The sequence below is a fragment of the Hypomesus nipponensis genome, chromosome 28, assembly GCF_054491055.1.
Source record: "Hypomesus nipponensis isolate SF chromosome 28, ASM5449105v1, whole genome shotgun sequence".
Taxonomy (NCBI): Eukaryota; Metazoa; Chordata; class Actinopteri; order Osmeriformes; family Osmeridae; genus Hypomesus; species Hypomesus nipponensis.
In genome coordinates this window covers 7,819,596-7,838,317 of record NC_140388.1, presented here as the reverse complement: position 1 = coordinate 7,838,317, position 18,722 = coordinate 7,819,596, and the positions used below count along the sequence as shown (strand labels likewise).

At 43.2% G+C, this 18,722-nt stretch overlaps 4 protein-coding genes across 6 annotated transcripts; 1 reads left to right on the top strand and 3 right to left on the bottom strand.

Annotated features, from left to right (window-relative positions):
• Positions 1 to 40: 40 nt before the first annotated feature.
• LOC146219824 (solute carrier family 75 member 1-like) lies at positions 41 to 4,316 on the bottom strand. 2 transcript variants are annotated; one of them, XM_084694372.1, is made up of 13 exons: positions 4,193 to 4,316; positions 3,507 to 3,693; positions 3,111 to 3,207; positions 2,886 to 2,989; positions 2,550 to 2,708; positions 2,041 to 2,229; positions 1,845 to 1,953; positions 1,622 to 1,733; positions 1,332 to 1,440; positions 1,115 to 1,205; positions 957 to 1,004; positions 780 to 869; positions 41 to 676 (listed from the first exon to the last, which is right to left on the bottom strand). In XM_084694372.1, exons 2-13 carry the CDS (start codon positions 3,669 to 3,671, stop codon positions 573 to 575), a joined length of 1,377 nt encoding a protein of 458 aa, XP_084550498.1. In that variant the 5' UTR covers positions 3,672 to 3,693; positions 4,193 to 4,316; the 3' UTR covers positions 41 to 572. The 2 variants fall into 2 exon arrangements, with proteins under 2 accessions (XP_084550498.1, XP_084550499.1); XM_084694373.1 differs by lacking the exon at positions 4,193 to 4,316 and having other exon boundaries at positions 3,111 to 3,181; positions 3,507 to 3,652.
• Positions 4,317 to 4,604: 288 nt separating this feature from the next.
• Positions 4,605 to 13,282, bottom strand: LOC146219823 (zinc finger protein 462-like). The gene is made up of 11 exons (XM_084694369.1): positions 13,129 to 13,282; positions 12,558 to 12,606; positions 8,119 to 12,473; positions 7,716 to 7,993; positions 7,473 to 7,591; positions 7,168 to 7,320; positions 6,832 to 7,078; positions 6,524 to 6,663; positions 6,176 to 6,399; positions 5,108 to 6,071; positions 4,605 to 5,017 (listed from the first exon to the last, which is right to left on the bottom strand). Exons 2-11 carry the CDS (start codon positions 12,565 to 12,567, stop codon positions 4,890 to 4,892), a joined length of 6,618 nt encoding a protein of 2,205 aa, XP_084550495.1. The 5' UTR covers positions 12,568 to 12,606; positions 13,129 to 13,282; the 3' UTR covers positions 4,605 to 4,889.
• A 162-nt stretch (positions 13,283 to 13,444) lies between these two features.
• coq2 (coenzyme Q2 4-hydroxybenzoate polyprenyltransferase) lies at positions 13,445 to 16,501 on the top strand. Of its 2 annotated transcripts, none has more exons than XM_084694375.1 (8): positions 13,445 to 13,572; positions 13,952 to 14,302; positions 14,506 to 14,672; positions 14,950 to 15,071; positions 15,355 to 15,440; positions 15,550 to 15,683; positions 15,877 to 16,065; positions 16,218 to 16,501. In XM_084694375.1, the coding sequence occupies exons 2-8, from the start codon at positions 13,981 to 13,983 to the stop codon at positions 16,359 to 16,361; spliced, it is 1,164 nt and encodes a 387-aa protein (XP_084550501.1). In that variant the 5' UTR covers positions 13,445 to 13,572; positions 13,952 to 13,980; the 3' UTR covers positions 16,362 to 16,501. The 2 variants fall into 2 exon arrangements, with proteins under 2 accessions (XP_084550501.1, XP_084550500.1); XM_084694374.1 differs by having other exon boundaries at positions 13,570 to 13,739.
• Positions 16,502 to 16,551: 50 nt separating this feature from the next.
• On the bottom strand, positions 16,552 to 18,206 carry mboat4 (membrane bound O-acyltransferase domain containing 4). Its single transcript, XM_084695330.1, has 3 exons — positions 18,085 to 18,206; positions 17,773 to 17,997; positions 16,552 to 17,566 (listed from the first exon to the last, which is right to left on the bottom strand). The coding sequence occupies exons 1-3, from the start codon at positions 18,204 to 18,206 to the stop codon at positions 16,552 to 16,554; spliced, it is 1,362 nt and encodes a 453-aa protein (XP_084551456.1).
• Positions 18,207 to 18,722: the final 516 nt, after the last annotated feature.

Here is an 18,722-nt window from a genome sequence, read left to right as displayed (position 1 = left end):
GCAGAGATTTGTAACCACATTAGTTAGAACTCCTGGAATCCACAGATGAACCAACATTTATTTGCATGTTTATTTACATGAGTAAATATAAAATAGATTATGAACAAACAGTGCCAACAACCTACATCAGTGCCAACAAAAATACTAGGTGATATCCAACATATTAAGAAAAGTATCTGATCAGACAAAATACTGTATTATAAATCCACTATTACTCAACCTTTTACGATCTGGGCATGTGATACACAGGTAAGTACCTTGCTCTGTCATTAAATCCCCCCTCCCTATAGCAGGGTTTCTCCTATTGCTAATCAATATGAGATCAATTGCATTCAATATTTGTGTCACATTTTGAGGCTTTGGGGCAAAGAACATCAAAATGCAGCACAATAAAAAGCTCCACCTTACACCTTATTTATCTGACAAATGTATCACCGTTCCATAGCTTGCATTCCAAGCAAATGTAAAAACGTAAAGTAGCCTAAAATAAACGAAAACGTTGTAATAACATTTGTTGTCTGTGCTATCAGCGTCTTGAATGGAATATCTCTGTCAAGTAATCTTCACCTCCATCAGTCCTCCTTGAGGTTTTTTAATGCTCTCAGTAAAGCCAGAGGTATGATGAAGGCAGCAGAGCTGATTATGAAGCAGGTCTCTGCTCCAGCTATCCAATACACTGCAAAACAGACACCACTTTTGAATACATTGAAAACGTTTACACCTTTGAATACAGTTGTATGACAACTGCGACCGAGGAAAGAAAGGGCGACATCACACACCTGAGGATGCTACGATTGGTCCAAAAGCTCTAGCTAATGCCCCTAAACTCCGTAAGATTCCCATGACTGTGCCTTTCTGATGGACTGAACCTGGAGGAAAAAGATGACTATTTTACGATATGATACAACGTGTGCTTGGGTGTGTCTGGAGAAACATTCAATACAGATATAACCTACCATGGTCAGAAACAAGTGTTGAAAGACAAGGGACAACAATGGCTGCAGCTATAGTAAGAGACAAAGGGACAAAGTGTCATGAATTATCTCAGTAATTGAGTATGACATCAGTGTTTTTCTTTTTGATACGTAGTATTTAAAAGAGGAAAGACACTTACCAAAGGAGTACAAAACCAACCCGGAGTAAAGCATTGTCAAATTCCATGCCAGTCCAACGAGGAGAAATGCGGGAATCAGTAATACAACCGCCTAAAATTAAAACCGTGTTAGGAAGGTAGCAACTTTTTGAAACATGATTTCTAATGTTACATGTTATTTTACAAGTACTAGTCTTGTCTGGTAAAGCATTCTCTACAATGAGAAGACAGTGTTTACCAAACGGACACTCTTGATATGATTCCCAGGTTTGATCCTTCTGGCATATCCTCCTTGAATCATTGCCATGGTGATACCAATGAAGAAGAACATCTTTCCCTGCTGCATGCTTTTTAATAGAAAAATCACATTCAGCTCCAAATCACTGTGTATCAATTTGGAGTTGAATCAGTTGCAAGTTTTTGGAGTCATGTGTATTGAGTGTACACATTACAGTATAAGAACCCAAACAACTAGAGTTAATCAGCTGTGGGGTTCTGATACACACCTCCTCGCCCCCAAGCCTCTACCTTGTAAACTGGAACCGTTGATGAGTGAGGAAACTTAAGGTGAACTCAAGACCGGAGAAGAGGAACAGGTACGTGAAATATACCAAACCCAACACTTTAAGGTTCTGCATCTCTGTCATCCGACACAAAAAAAGGGAAAAGAGAAACGATTCAGATTGTAAGGTAATCAATGTATCAATGCAATGTGGGGCAATGTATAACTAAGACATCAACCTGTACCCACTGTCTTTGGAGGGTGGGTTCTCCGTTCTGGTGACAGCTGAGAAATGAAACAGGGCCACTGGACTGAGGAGATCCCCAGATTCCTGGGTCCAAGAGCTCACGGCCGAACACTAGGATAGACCAGTTGTCCTTGAGCCATCACTCACACTGAGGTTTTGCTGTTCTTGACAAATTAAAAGTCACAATCAAATACCTACCTTGCTGTCTTTGGTCAGAGTCTCTGGCAGTTTCACCCAGATGAAGACTAAGTCAGCAGCACTGAAAGCCAGGGCCAGCAGAGCCGGAGCCTGGTAGAACACTTCCTCCTTACTGGAGCTGAGGGCAAAGTAGGCCCCCATCAATGGGCCCACGGTGAAGCCCAGGGAGAACGCAATCCCAATCATCGCCTAGCAACAGGGAGGTACACAGCAATGTTCCAAAGGGTTAATTTAATGCCAAAATAGCTTATACAGGTCCATCTCATAACAGTGGACTTATATAAACACTCAACAAGTCAAATGAACACTCCTGATGTAAAATGAACACTTTGAATTTAGCTGTGTACAATTATTTTTTTTCTGTAGATTGACTTTGATGTGGTGAAATGGCTGGGTTAATGTTCTCAAACAAAGTGTAAAGGTGCAATAGTACTAGTAGTGAACACGACATTCATTGTGTGCATACAGTACATATTATAGAATGTTTGTGTATGGGCTTTAGAACCTACCATTCCTCTATTTCGTGCTTTGGGGCAGGGTAGATCAGCCACGATAGCAGTACAGAGGCTTACATTTCCCTTACAAATACCCCCAATCACTCTGGACAGGAGGAACATTCCAAAACTCTGAGAGACTGCCCAGACCGCATAGGAGGACATCAACCCCAACTACAACACAAGATGAGTGAAATTAGTTGACGACACTCCAAAAAAGACCCTTCAAATAAACCAGAATGTGATGAATCAGTGACGGAAAGGAGGTGTTGCAAGATGCACAAGATTATTTAATTCATTATTGTGAGTGAACATCTCTGCGTTGAGTTCAGTTGATGATATTGCACCCACTGTGGTGAGAATGAGCAGAGGCTTCCTGCCATGATGGTCAGACAGAGCCCCTGTTATGGGGGATGACAAGAACTGCAGCAAGGAGAACAGGGATCCAATTAGACCTGAAAGTATGTGATCAAAGCAAATGGTTGTAGTTTTGTCCCAAAAATATTATACACAGTTGTCAAGCAGTTACATATATATTTGTATAAGTAGAGCAATAAAAATAAACTTTTAACTTACCTCCAAATAGGACAGTATTATATTTTGTCTCCATAGGAACACCAACAGCTTCCCTAAACCAGTCTACCATGCTTTGTAGTGAAAGATAAACAGTATCCTGTCAAATAATGAAAATACACATTTGTTGAGTGGATCAACACATTTGTTTAACACTCACATGCAGCTGATTTCACATTCCATTATGGAGCATCACAAAATGGACACAAAGTATCCCTTGTTCTGTACCAGTGCATTCCTGACCTAACCAAGTATTTTATCAGATGTCAGATTAAACAAGTTATGTCAGTGTGCCTGGATATTCAATCGCTGTCGTTGATCATTCTTTCAAACTTCAACTTCTCCAAATACAAGGAGTTATGTCACTTGGGTACATTGTAAAAAATACAGTAGTCCTACTTCTGTTTGTCCATAGTGGTCGAGTATGGAGGGGAAGAGAGGTAAAATCAGGGTGAAACCCAACAGGTCCAAGAGAAGGGCAAGGAAAACAATGCTGATGACTCTTGAAGAGTAGGAACTTTCATCCTCTTGAGGTTTATGTTGGCTTTTATTTTCACTTGACATTTCTTCGATGATGACCTTCCAACTAAAACAAAGCAGTATGTTATTTATGTTATCTATCAACACGTTGTATTCTGTAGGCTAAAAGAAAAGAAAAAGAGTTGCGTCTCAGCACACGCGGAGTTCCGCACTGGGGTTGTGATGCAATGATTACTCTCAAGGAAGTCGCTACATAAAACGAGTAGCTTGCCCCTTGATAAACTTTATAGGCTATATTTCAAAAGTGTGTGCGGGAAGCCATTGCATTCCAGATGAACTGTCGAAGGTGTGACGAGCAGAGAGGGCAAGGAAGAAGGAAACAATAATTCCCAGCAGACCTAATGCCGATAGTAGACGCAGTTGAAAAATACTTTTGAGTTTTAGAATGACAAATTGCTTGACATCAACTGGGATACTGAAATTACGGTTCTCACGTATATTCTTTAACGTATAAAAGAACAACAACACTTGAGCAGCCTCTATTGCTTAGAGAAGTGAAAGAGATGACATCAACAGACAGTATACAAAAAAATGTATTTACTTACACTAAATCCAGAAGCAAGTGAATTCAGTGAGATGATTCCGTGAGTACGAGGACGTTCACCCATCTGCGTGAAGTCTAACCATTCAGTGATCTGGACCAGGAAGCGGTGTCCCGTTTCATCTGCAGTGACCAATATGTGACGTTTTACAAATAGAAAAAAACACCCTCCTATGATGCCCCTGTACACGCCAATATACCGTGGATGAGACTCATGAACACAATCAATGCGTATTCCTTTAGCCTATACAACTTTAGCACTATTACAATCATGTAGTTTTTGAACATGCGCAGATACGACACCCTTAATTTCCCATCTTGTAATCAAAACATTTACATTAGTTCTCCTTGGGGAGTTAGTCACAGAAGTTACGTCAAAGAAAAAACACAGGTGTAGTATAAAATAATTTATTACAAAACACATTAAAAGACAACCAGTTTAAACGTACTTACATACAAGCTTTAAAAAACTGCTAATTAACTTTAAAACAGACATCATTTACACGTGTGCAGTAAAATGAAACACATTAGTCCTTTGCAATATACTTGTGCATTTACAAACATATTGTAAGCAGTGGATACAGTATTAAACAAATGTAAATGACACCATTCACCCACAATGTCAAGGTATGACAATGTATCACACTTTCAAAACAACATATGTATGTTCACACATTCACTACAGTCGCAGTGACAGGCTGTTACATTCCATGGCGCATGACGTGACGCTCAAATTCAGTGCTGTTGGAGAGGGTCCGGCCACAGAGCTTGCAGGAAAACGACTTGACATTGCTGGTCAATTGGCTGCTTTTTAGGAATGTGCAGGAATCTACACAAAACAGACAAATGGCAAGAAGATTAGTGACAAAAACAAACTGCAGAAAAGAAAATTGTTGATTATTTCCAGAGTTAAGCTTACCTTGAGTTGCAGAAACAACATCATTTTCCTTTTGGAGTCCCTTCTTTAAATGTTCCAGATTCTCAGCCATCTCATCTGGTTCTTCCCAAAGGGTCCCCTCTTCGCACCTCTGTTCCTCCGTTTTATTGCCCTTAACGGATTTATCTTGTTTCACCACTACGTCCTCCAGCCTCTCATCTTGACCGCTGTATTCTTCTTGTTTGATGTAGACATTCTCCAGGATTGGCATCTCACCATATTGATCGGGTAGTTCTCTCTTGTTGTTCTCTTTATACACCTCTTTACAGTCCACAAATGACTCCTCTAATAAATCTTTGTTCTCTGTGACTTTTATATGTTGTATTTTACCATTCTCTTCAGTCAACCCTGGACCCTGATGTATGAGCCCACCTTCAGACTTTCTATCCATTATCAACCCATGGAACAGTCCTGTCTTTTCACAGTTTGCCCTAAACTGGCCTTCCTGTCCTTGTATTTCATGTGATTCACTGTTTTGTTCAATGTCAGTTATTTCATACTTCTCGTGGTGTACCATGTTTGGGCCTGCAGTGTTCTCTGGCTTTTTGTCTGCTTCTGCTACGACACCGTGTTTCATATCTGTGCCTTGTTTCTGATCCAGCTGTCCCTCGTTAGGGTCCGTAGCATCCTTTGCTTTCACCTGCCATGGTGTCCCATGTAATCTAGTAGGTTCCGGAACTTTCTCCTCCATTTCGTCTCGTCCCTCCATATCCTCGTCCTCCTCCTCTGAGTGTTTTGCTAGATTCTCTAGCTCCATGGCAGACGGTTGCTCAAGGTTTGAATCATCACTTTCTTCTCCTTGTTTCTCATGCTTGAGGGTTGTCCCGTGGTCTTCTTCCTCTTTATCCCCCGGCTCCATGTTGGATTTTCCTTTCTCTTTCCCATTCAGCTTGGTCTCTAGTTGCTCCAGACTGACCTGTCCCACCAACTCATGGTTCCTTACCACCTATGAGAGCGAACAACAGACTGTGAATAGTCATAACACTCGGGGACAATCACTTCATTTGAAATCTGGCTATCCAAAATAGATAGAAACGGCCTGATCCTAACCTGGTGCTTGTCACAGAGGTGGGCCTCCAGCCCACTCAGCTGGGAACAGTCGAAGAAGCACAAGCGACACTTGTAAGGTTTGATGTCGTCATGCTTGAGCATGTGCTCACGCAGGTTCTCGTCGCTGGCGCTCGAGAATGTGCACTTGTGACAGCGAAAAACAACGTCCTTCAGGTACTGGGACAACTGTGGCCTACGCACCTCTATGGGAACCATACGCTCCTCTGTGATTGGACAAAGGAAAATAAGTGAATGCTCTTCGGTTAGGGTGTGACAGAAAGACCACAAGTCAGTAGGTCCTGAACTGCCATGATTATTTACGACAGAACATTATACAAAATAACCCACCTCGATGCAATATAATGTGGTCAATCATGTTGTTTTTGTTTTTGGTGTGGTACAGACAGAAAGGACAACGCAGGTCCATCAACGCAGCTTCTGCCAGGCAGCTAGAACCGCCTGCATCGATGTGCATGTCAAACCTCTTCCTAAACACAGCAAACAAAAACGAAGCATTACGTTCCAGCCATTCAAACATACCCTCACGTGTACCCAAATCACTTTAGGCTCTATTCAATTCAAATGATACACTTTAGACAGACAATGTCATTTCACATTGATCTTGGAGGGGGGGAAATGGAAAAACAAACCCTTACCTGAAACTTGTGAAGAAGGAGCAGTCCTTGCATTTGAGGAGCCGTTTGCCATTGTGTCGATTTAGGTAGTGTCGACGTACACTTGATATGTGCTCCGAGGTGAAGTTGCAGAACTCGCAGTGATATAAGCCATCGTAGAAGGCCCTTGAAGCTTGTGGGATTTCCGCAGCTTGGTGTTTTCTCTTGGCTATATTCTTGTAGTGATTCAACTGGCGCTGTACATGCGGGGGCTCCGAGTATCCACGTTCTACGGAAGAAAAGTATTTCAAGGATCAGAGGGGAGAGCATTTTTGTTGTTGTTGGTAAGTATCAAACTCATGAAATAGGATCACTTACTCTGTGTGGAGGAATGTTCCTGTATGACGTCACCCTTCTGAGGTCCTGTGGGGTCTAGGGCTTCTTCATTCGCCCTCAGGTTGTTCTCTGTGTCCTTTTCGCAGGTTGTGGGGATGTCAGGGTCCTTAACTGAGTACTCAGTCACATCAGCAGCTGGAAAACAAGAACATATTTTACTTGACATAAGTCAACAGTTTCTATTTTTCAACTGCCAAATGTATATCAACACTGAATTCGAAACAAGTTGAGTTTCAAGGCAGATGACAAAGCATGTTCATGTTATTGTTTTGATACAAGGTTCTCACCTTCATGTTTCTTAGACAGGTGGTTCCTCAAGAGGATGACCAAGTTGGTTTTATATCCACACAGCCCACAGTGAAACTGCTTGATGGTCCCGGGTCGATAAATTATATTCTCGTCAATTCTGGACAAGATGGTCAAACATGTCACCACTGAGTTATGTGAACAATGTTGAAAGTGCTGAAAGGCAAAATGTATGTGATACACAGAATATGATACAGTACAGTTAATATTGTCTGTCCTCTTACATGTGCTTAGGCATCGTGCCCGTTCGCTTGAGGGAAGCTATGGCAGCATGGCTTCGCTCATGTGATCGCAAACCTTTCAGAGACATGAAAGCTCGACCACACTGCATGCAGGGGAAACCCTCTGCTTCGTCAGTTCCCTTGTTAAGGTCCACCGAATCCGAAGTTCCAGAAAGGGACGGCTCAGGACTCATCTTTAACGTGATCGTTTCCACCTGCGTCACGTTCCAGCGAGACAACTCCTGTATGGTCAAGAGCTCAGGCAGTTCTGGGCTTTCAGACTGAGGGATAGTAAAAATGAAGAAAAAAGAAACGTACAACCGTTAGAATAGGGCAGACGGTTGTAATTCTAAGGTACTGACAAGCAAACAAGTCATATACACAAAATCTTAACAACATTCCTTACCTCTGCAGGCTTCAGCTTTGGTTGTTGCGCTTCAACCACTGGTTTCAACTTTGTCCGTGCCAAAACCTCGGTGTGATGGTCGAGATGTTTAGAGAGCTTTCGATTGCCCTGGATTTTCACATTACAGTGTCCACAACGGTATAACTGTAAGTCTGTTTCTGCAGTGTTTGACAGAATGGTGAAGTCATGCTTGAAGGCGGTGGAGTGAAAATTGGTGTAATGGATGCTGAGCAACAACGCTGACTGAAAGTACTTGGTGCACTTCTTGCATTTGATTCGACCTTTCCCGGATGATTTCGCAAATAATTTGCTGATGCTTCTTTTCTTGGTTCGATTCTTTGTCATGGTCTTTGTGGAGCGCTCCTGTGCACTGTTAGCCGCAGGTCGTCTCGACGTACAATGGAAATCCAGGTCGTCGTCACTTAACGATTTCGCGAGAGGGTTTGCAGATGCTTTCCCCAAAGATGCCTGGCCTTCTGGTGTAGGTGATGGGCAAACGTCTGAACTCTGCTTTTGCATCAAGCTCATGTGTGTTGCCGCAAAGTAGGTCTTGTACGCATCTGGACCGTGCATCCTTCTGTAGTGGTTTGCAAGGTATACAGGCACCACAGATGAATACGAGCACACACAGCATGTGTATGTATGCTCTGGCGTGCAACTGTGGCTACTGTTAATGTGGCTGGCGAGGTGCTTCATTGTAGTGCAGGTAAACGCGCAGCGGTGACACCTCCTTTTGGAACCCCTGGAAGTGCCAATCGAGCCCTGGGTGGTTCTGTATTTGGAGAGCAATTGTTTTTTAATGACATGGGCCGTTTTGATTGTTTTGAGCTTTGTTGAGGCAGTACTGTGGCGATGGGTTTCATTGTGAACTTTCAACTTCTTCAAAGAGGCATGGGTGACTGGACACAACTTGCACGAGTAGCCCTGTAATGTTACCCTTCCTGATCTTTTCCTTACACATTGTTGCACGTTGGGAAACTGAACTATTTTAGTTTGAAGTCTCTCCGCCCTGGCTTTGAAGGAAGGGTGCTTCATCTGACAGTGAGTGAGAACACCGTGACAACGTGTATTCACATACGAACACACCTCACACCTATAGACAGAGGTTCGCACGCTTACTCCAAGTTCTTTTTCCGTTTCCTTTTCAGGTTTGTAGTCGGGATGTTTTTTCCCACAATGAGTCATCAGACCATGATGCGTGTTGAAATACGTGGAACAGACAGCACACTTGAACATTCTTAAAGACGCCGAGGTATCATGAGATGAGTCCCCAGAAATACCTTCAGCCAGTTCTTCACAGTCTTCAACTGGCTTCTGGTAACTCTCAAAGGAACCAGGCATCTCGTTCTGCACATCTCCAAGGTGGTGCTTCAGTTCGCCCGGTTGCCGACTAGTGATGACATCAGGGACGGAGCCATCTTCTTTCACGGACCATGGGTGGACGGCACGGTAATGGTGTTTGACTCTTGCAATAGAAGAACCTTTAAAGGGGCAAGCACGACAGGGATAGACTTTTGCCGTTTTTCCGCCAGGTTTCGGCGAGGGCGCCGTCTTTGTGCCTCCCCGGGTGGCCTTCTGAGGCGTGTGCTGGTCTTCCACGATGTTTTCGGAGTCAGGTGACACATTTGTAGATGGAGAAGCCTGAGCAGAAGCCTGAGGACCAGCATATAAATCTAAAGTTATGTGTTCAAGACTAAAGCCACCACAAAGGGGGTGACACTTCTGGTAATGCTGCTGCACTTTTCGGGCATCAGGGTTTGAATAGACACACCACTGACAGTGATAACCTGGCTTCAACAGGCCATCGAGATAAGCTGAACGTACAACCTCTGCTATTGTGGTTTTTATTCTGTGTTTGTTCATCATGTGCCTCTTCAAAAGATACAGGTGCGGAGTAGTGTAAAGGCATGTGCCACACTTTAAGGACCTAAGATCTGACAGCTTTTTGACAGAAGGTTTAGACAAGTCTGTATCTTCCAGCTGTGTCTTCTCCAGTTTTTCATAAACCATAGCAGAATATCTGTTTATTTCCTGAGCTGATGGCTTAGGTATAGAGTGTTTCCTAAATTGATGGTTAGCAATGATTTTCACTTTTGATTGAGAAAAGTTGCAAAACTGGCAGAACAGCATTTTATCTGTCCCTTTCTGCACAATAGGAAGAGGCAAAGTGAAAGAGTTTGGTGAGCTTTCTCCATCAGATGTTTGTGGTTTCTCACGAAGCATTGTAGTATGCCTGAGAACCTTTTCAGTATTTACTACGACATCTTTGTGCCTCATCCTTTGATGGTTAAGAACCCCCCTGACAGCATGATGACCATAGTTGCAAAACTGGCAGAAAAACATGTCTTCCATCCCGCTCTGAAATTTTGAGTCAGGGGATGTGGAGCCTTTTTGTGGGGAGAATTTTTCTAATAGCTGGGACTTCTGTGAATGACTTTGGACCTCCGCGGAATAAATGTGTATTTGTAAAGCAGTTGCCCTAAGTTCATGATGTTTTTTCTTTTGATGAACAAAAACCCCCTTCACCGTTGGGTGGCTGTAGTTGCACACCTGACAGAAATACATCTTCTGGAGGTCCTTTGGCGCATCATCAGATGTGTTCAAAGATGGCTTTGGAGGTTTAAGAGGCGATACGTGAGGTGATTTTTCAGGTGTTGGAGTAGACGCAGCTGCTTGCTGTTTGATTTGTTCGATTGTTGCTCCTGAATTTGGATGTTTTTTCTGGTAGTGCACAACCATAGCAACAACAGACGTATTACTGTAAGAACAATACTTGCAGCGGTGCATTTCCTTGTCCACTCCCTTTGAGATGGGACTTTTGAGGGGTGAGGTTCTGCTTGTGTCAATGTGCTGTGCCTGCACTCTCTCAAGGGATATTGCACTGTTTGGGCTAGATGTTCCTGTGGATATTGGAGATTGAGAAGGCTTTGTTTGTGGATTATTGGCAGTGTAACTATAGAACATCAATGGATTGTTTGTTTCCTCCATTGGATGCTCTCTTCTGTAATGGATTTTCAAGAACGAACTTTTGGGAGAAGTATAGGTGCAAAGGAAGCACTTGAACACCAGATCGAGCTGATCTGATCTCTGCATGAATACATCAGGAGCTTCTGGGTGTTGAGCACCATAGTGTTGCTTGAGGCCATCCACAGTTGTGAAATCAACAGGACACTCCAAGCACCTATAGGTAGCACTACTGTCATTTGGATCAAGTATATACTTAAAGGTAAACCTGACGAATGGGTGCATTCTCTGATAATGGCAGCTAATACCACGGGAGAACTTGTGACTGTAGTCACAGTGTTTGCAACAGTAAAGTCTCTCTGATTCGTCAGAACTCTCACCATTTGCAGAGTCAGGATGGTCGACAATTTTTGCTCCTACATCTGCCTCTTCATCCTCACTAACTTCGCCGTTAAAATCAGAGCCCCTCGACACCTTCGTCTTGATAACTGTACTTTCATGGTTTCTCGTATCAAGCTTGCACTTCTTCTTGGCCGAAAATAAAGAACTGCCATCATGAGATCTCTTAGCAGTAGTCTTAGTCGCTGACCCTACCGAACCATCAGCCATTTCAGGTTTACAATTCTGTAGATTAGTCGGCGAGGAGCCAGGACTGGGCCACAGTGTGGTTGTTTTACCGTGTTTCTGTTGTTGATGATTACGAAGGTCTGTAAATGAAGATGAAGTGAAGCTGCAGGACGGGCAGCAGTGTCTGGACTTAGAGTCACTCTCCATTAGGGCTTGTACATCACTATCCCGGTTAGGCAACTTCAATTTACTTTGTGAGGACTTCGGTGTGGACTGATTAGGATTGATTGAAAAGGTAGTTCCTGGGGAACCGTTGTGTTGTTCCAGATCCTTCAACGATGAATGGGAGCGGTTATTTTTTGAGGTAAACATGGAATATGACGAATTCAGCCTTCCCTTTTCACCAAGTTTGGGTGGAGATACTGCAAGTGTGTTAACTGCATTCTTCCTGACAGTGGCCTTTCCTTGGGTTTTGACAAGGCTTTTTTGACCTGATTTGTGATAGTTTTTTTCATGGTTTACTAGTTCAGTCCACCTGTAAGATGTGAACACACAGTATCTGCAAGAAAAATGCTCCTCCGAATAGTTTGATGGGGAGGGGCTGGAAGATGATTTGGTGCCAGTCTTGAGGGGGGTGGAGTCAACCACACCCCGGGGTACGTCCACATTAAAGCCATGCACCTTACTTACATGCTCGTGAAGGAACTGCTTAGATTTGAAGATGAGGATGCAGTAATTGCACTGGAATGACTGAATTTGAGATTTGAGTTGAGAGTCACGTTGATTGGCAGTCATTTGGTCAAACTTGTGAGCATGTCTGGATTCTGAGGGACAAAACAGTGAATCAGTCAATTAATCAAAATGACTGTATGGCAAGTAATGTACAGGAAAAATACAATTTGTTATACCTTTTTCCATTGCAAAAAGCCCAAAGGTATGCAATCACACAGGAAACACCTAGAACATAGACAGTAATTAATACATTGTAGAATACAACCATGGTGGAACAAACCTGAAAGTAATACAGCTGATTATATGCACAGTATACCCAAGATAAACCTCAACATGTCTTTCGCTCTTCAATTGTTAAATGCAGGATGACAGACCCTTAGTGTCTTTGCCTTGGAATATGTTTGCTGTTAAAACCGACGCTCGATCCAGATCTAAACAATCACTGTGCAAGATGTCGATGATTTAGTTAGTTCCATTCATGAATCATTCCAAGATACAAAAGGAGTGCTTATGGGTTAAGAAATGTGTGCTTTAAAATTGTCCGTCATGTTAACGAGCTACTCCTTCTGAGAAAAGCCAGGGGACACTAGAAAGGCATCCGAACCTCGTTTTCTAGTGACCCACCTCAAAACCTTTTCTACAGTAGTAGGCTAACATATAGCTAGTTTGCTCATGAACTCGTTTGCCCGAGACATATAATGTGATATGCAATATGCATGTAACCTTACTTAAAGTGTATACTCACACAATTTCGACCATCAATAAGCTTCAGACAATGTTATGAGAAGCCTTTTTGCAGAGGACAGCTTCGTAAATGTTCGCCATCTTTCCCGCGACTACCATGCAAGCTCGTGTGTCTTCCGCTCGCATTCAGTTCAAGCAAAGCCGGGGACAAGGTAGGGGGGTGCACAAAGAAATTCCTCAAGCAAGCGCCGAGTGACAACATGAATGGGTTTATTACGTTTTACCGTATCACAAATATCTGCTTGCATTTTATTAATTTTTTTATTGCAAATCCCTTTTCAAGTGTCCAATAGATTTTCCATGTATACAATCCAAACCATGACGACTGTTATGATAAACTACACGTGGGGCGGCAGTGGCAGAACACCAAATTGTATAACGGTTCCCGACGGAACATTTTACCTGACGTACCTACTGTCATTGTGACAGGAAATTATCGAGTATAAGGTATGCATTTCTAAACGTTTTTGCTTCTGTCACTAATGAAAACCCACGTATTCACACTGACCGAAGCCTCCACAAACTCCCTGTGTTTAGGCAGTCTTTATTTCACAAGCTTGAACTTAAGGTTGTGTTTTTTGATACAGTCTCAGACAAGCTGCTATTCCTACAATGTAAGTGACACAGGTTAGCCTTGAAATACTCTTCTTGTGTTGGCACGATGTGCGAGGTGTCACACGTTCGTTCATTTAATTGTTCACGTGAAGCACCAAAGAAATGTCATGAGCATGCAACGCTTTCCTTTTGTTTGTGAGTCCTTCATGACAAAGCACATTATTTGTTAACCAATAAGCGAACACCATGTTTCAAATGCCTTGTGTTTCAGGGCATGACTGACCGTGGAGCGAGAGAGAGATGAACCCTGTTCGGTTTGCCACTCGGCTCACATTAAACACCTTGAGAAGGATACACCATGAAAGCTGCCAGTCTTATCTACCTGCCCTGTCTTCCAGTTTTCTTAAGAAAGATAAAAAGACTGACTTATCTTCACACTTGGATACAAGCGTTTTGAAACGAGTCTTTCACAGCCAGCGGTCGTGGTTACATCCCTTGACCAGATGGGACACTGCACCATGTGGGAAAAGACAGTTCAGCTTTTCAGCTGCTGGGATTGTAAACTCTGCTCCAGCAGCCGTGCAGCCATACCTCCGATTAATGCGCCTTGATAAGCCAATTGGTCAGTAAGCCAAGTAGTAAGTCTGAACAGTGTATACATAATGTGGCATTGACTTCTGTGAAGTACTAGGCTTAAAGAAAACGATTGGGTGGAATGTCTTGGAAGTCTATTCATATCATGACTTATTCTTGTGTAAATATATGCTTACTGTAAGCTTTGCTTGAACTAACATTCAGTGTCTGTGAAATGGCTGTTTATTGTAGGAACATGGCTGTTGTACCTGCCTTGTACATGGAGCATTGGTCTTGCCGCGGACCCAGGGTGCCTCCCTCACCTGGGCCTGCTCACCTTGTTCGGCACTGGCGCTCTGCTAATGAGAGGAGCTGGTTGCACCATCAACGACATGTGGGACAAGGATTTTGACAAAAAGGTTACATATACACAGCAAATCACCCACTGTATTTGTTTACATTTACATTTATGCATTTAGCAGACGCTTTTATCCAAAGCGACTTCCAAGAGAGAGCTTTACAAAAGAGCATAGGTCACTGATCATAACAACGAGGTAGTCCCAAACACTGCAAGCAGCCAAAACATGATTGTTACACTAACAGTATTACAAAATCAGTACCTACAATATCTCAACCCTCTGGTTGTTATACTGTTCTTATCAGATTTGCAACTGGTCCATGTTTTGGTGTATACAGGTGTCCAGGACAGCTACTCGACCCATCGCCTCTGGTCAGGTCTCTCAGTTTCAGGCTCTGGTCTTCCTGGGAGGGCAGCTCTCTTTGGCACTAGGAGTCCTGCTCTGCCTGAATTACTACAGGTAATCCAGTCCCACTAACAAGTGCACTTGGCCTTGTTGCGAGTCGTTTTACAAGGGTATAGCACTTGACTGCAAACAAGAGGTTGAAAGTTAAATCCTCCCTGTACCATCGGTTGCTTTGGATCAAAGCATCGGATACATTGATACACTATTTTTTCCTTCAAATTGACTGTACAGTGCAATGTGAAACAGAGTTTTGCAGCCAAAGTGGTTTCAGCAAATACATTGGAACCTCCTTGTTCATGGATTGCCACTCTTACTGTCTTTATTCTGTCATTTGCAGCATAGCCCTTGGGGTTGCTTCCCTTTCTCTGGTCCTAACCTATCCACTGATGAAGAGGATTACCTACTGGCCACAGCTGGTACTGGGTATGTCTCTGCCTGCGTTGTTTGCTATTGTTATCAAATAACAGCACTCCCCTTTACAATTGGACTTTGGGGCTTTGTCCCTATTGTGTTGTGTTTTCTTTTGTACCAGGACTGACGTTCAACTGGGGAGCACTCCTTGGTTGGTCAGCTGTGACCGGCGCCTGTGATTGGTCAGTGTGCTTGCCCCTGTACTTCTCAGGAGTGATGTGGACGCTGATTTACGACACCATCTATGCCCACCAGGTGACTGAAGCAGTCAGCCTGTTAGCATGCTGTTAGCGTGCTGTTAGCATGTAGCTACTTTAGAACGTTAACATTCCAAGCTGTGCTTTGCAGGATGTTTCATTCTTGACACTAATGGGACACTAATTGCTAACAATACACAGTTAACATGAGGCTACCTGTTTTGAGTCGTTCTATTTTCTCTTGTAACTAGGACAAAGATGATGACATCAAAATAGGGGTGAAGTCCACGGCGTTGAGGTTTCAGGAACAAACCAAGCCATGGTTGAGTGGCTTCATGGTGGCCATGATGTCAGGGCTGGTAATGGCTGGAGTCAATGCTGACCAGACTCTACCTTACTACGCTGTGCTCTCCACAGTAGCCGTTCACCTTACTCACCAGGTAGGAGACGTGATGTTATGTGCAGCACGTCAAATTATGAGTTTCCTTTAAAATATGATAATGGCAGGACTGCACTGTATGTACAAGGAAGGCTAAATGTTCATGTATAAAAACTCAAATGACGGTTTTGTGCATTTTTCTCTTTCATACAGATTTACACACTGGACATCAACAAACCAGAGGACTGCTGGAAGAAATTTGTGTCAAACAGAAACCTTGGACTGCTGCTGTTTCTGGGAATAGTCGCTGGCAATTTGTGGAAAGAAAGAAGAGAGACATTATTGCAAAATGAGTAACTACAATGAACACAGCCAATTGTGCAGAAAGCTCTACAGTTATTTATTTCTGGTGCATGACCTATTTATGTTATACATGACAACAAGGTGTATAGCCACTGAATAAAGCTCAATCAGAGCAATAGTTTTTAATTTACAAATTCAATGTTTTTTTCTCAATATTTACTGTCGATAGTCATCCTAAATTACGTCATGTTAGGCGTACATCTTCAGTATGTGGTTGTGAATCAAGTAGCCGCCCATAAAATACTAAAAGTAAATCAATGGCATTTCCCACGATGCAGAGCAATATGAAAAGAAAGGGGAAAACACCAATGTATGTCACATAGAGCAATCTCAAAGACGAAAAGCTTCGAAGCTCAACAGCAATAACAACACATGTAATCACAATTTGAGTGTGCATCCAACCCAGCCCAGCGTACCCCAATTTTCTCCAAGTTGATGTAAGTCTAGTCTTTAAGTGCGGGTGTATCTGGTGATCTGCTTTCACTGCAGAAGCCCAGATTAGAAATCCAACAAACTGGCCGGGGTGCAGACCATGCCACAGTATTGAAAAGCCAAAAGTCATCATTATAGGGGAAGTTCTGCATCGGTCGAAAACTTGCCGACGTAGCCAGGCAGCGGTGGTGGCATTCCACCGTCGTGCAAACACAGACACCCTACAAGACATCTCTGTGGTCAAGAGGTCGCCGTCTGACAGCCCGCTCCACAAAGTTAGGGAGTTTTCGGTGCCGGTTCCCCTGAAGCCAAATCCGGCTGCGTTATTAAGGCACTCGCTGACCTTCCAGTGTGAATAGTACCTGGTCCTCAGTGCTAATGCCAGTCCCCAGGCCCACACGACGCCACCCAGAACACTGCAGCGTGGTAGTTCTCCAGCACTGGCTCTGAGGAGACGAGTTAGAAAGCTTCTGAGGCATTCCAGTGAGAAGACCTGAACACCCTTCAAGGAGACGACTCGCAGAGGGTGTGGAGGTGGCCTGCAGTCAATCTGTTCCACACAACACACAAACTGACGGTAGGATTGTAAGGGTCCACCAAGCAGGGTTGTGAAGTTAAACATGTAGCTGAGGAGGGGGAGGAGAGCCCAGGCCCTGCCCAGGGGTGCTGGCCCAGATGGCATCCTGACTCTGCCTTCCTGAACGTCCACAGACACTGAGCTCATTCTCTGAGTTATTAACATCAGAGAGGACACCGATAAGAGAAACCTGAGAGGGCAAACAATCATGCAGATTCATCACAGATTTAGTTGCACGATTCAGTCATTTGTGAGTTCAATAATGCTTTTGTGCTGCTCAATTGGACGAATACAAGTGGTATTACAATGTAGGATGGTAAACTTATCAAGTACAATCCAAAATATATATATTACCAAGCGAATATAGCACCGTCGATATGACATGAAGAATAGTACCTGACATGAGTGGTCTCGTTGAGATAGTATTCTCGGTACTGCATGTAAAGGTGCCAGAGGGTTTGCCAGGACATCTGCACTCCAAACATCCATGGATGGACGTGTGCAGGGCTTAGTGAACACACCAGAAGCAGGAATACCCCGGTGGAAGCAAACAAGAGCAGACTGTACACACCCATACTGACGACAGCCAGGGTGCATCCACCCAACGCCAGGAACACATGCCTGCCAATGTCATCCACATTCAGCTTCATAGTGTCCGTTTGATAGCATGTTACATTAGATCAAGGATAGATAGGGGAACATACAGACCTGTTTGCCAAGGACAGATATCCCTCTCTGGACAAACCGTAGAATATAAATGCAAAGGGAACTGAAAAGACTTGATACATCAGAAATGGATGCTGCTCAAACAGCCAGTGGATGGGTTCCATATTAGAGATGTGTGTGAAGAATGCATTGACTTGAGGGAGCACGTAGGCTTATATAGATTTTGACCAGTATTTATTTTTCCTATTCGGACTGTAACTGTTATCAGACATTCCACGTGTGACTAGCATGAAAATAATTCCTGTTGGTTGCTGATAAGAAAGCAAAGCATTGCAGGAATTTCCAGATTGAATCAATCTGTACCTGTATAGCAACAATACAATTCTACCTATTAGTATACCCCAATGTGTGTATCATGATCATGTTAAGTGACGGGGTTTGTACAATTGTGAGCATGCAAGATAGGACCTCACCTAGGTATGTATGTTTAATTCAGTAGGAGCCTTCAACACCCACTCTTAAACATTTCAAAGGAGCACATTTCCGAAGTACAATCTAAATTCCTAGTGTATGCGTGAATTCTAGTCCGGGGTTATTATGCAATATTGTCAAAATATTGTAGCCTATTCATTTATTTCACAGAATGGATGACTGCCTAGGTAGAACAAAGTGTTTGGAGG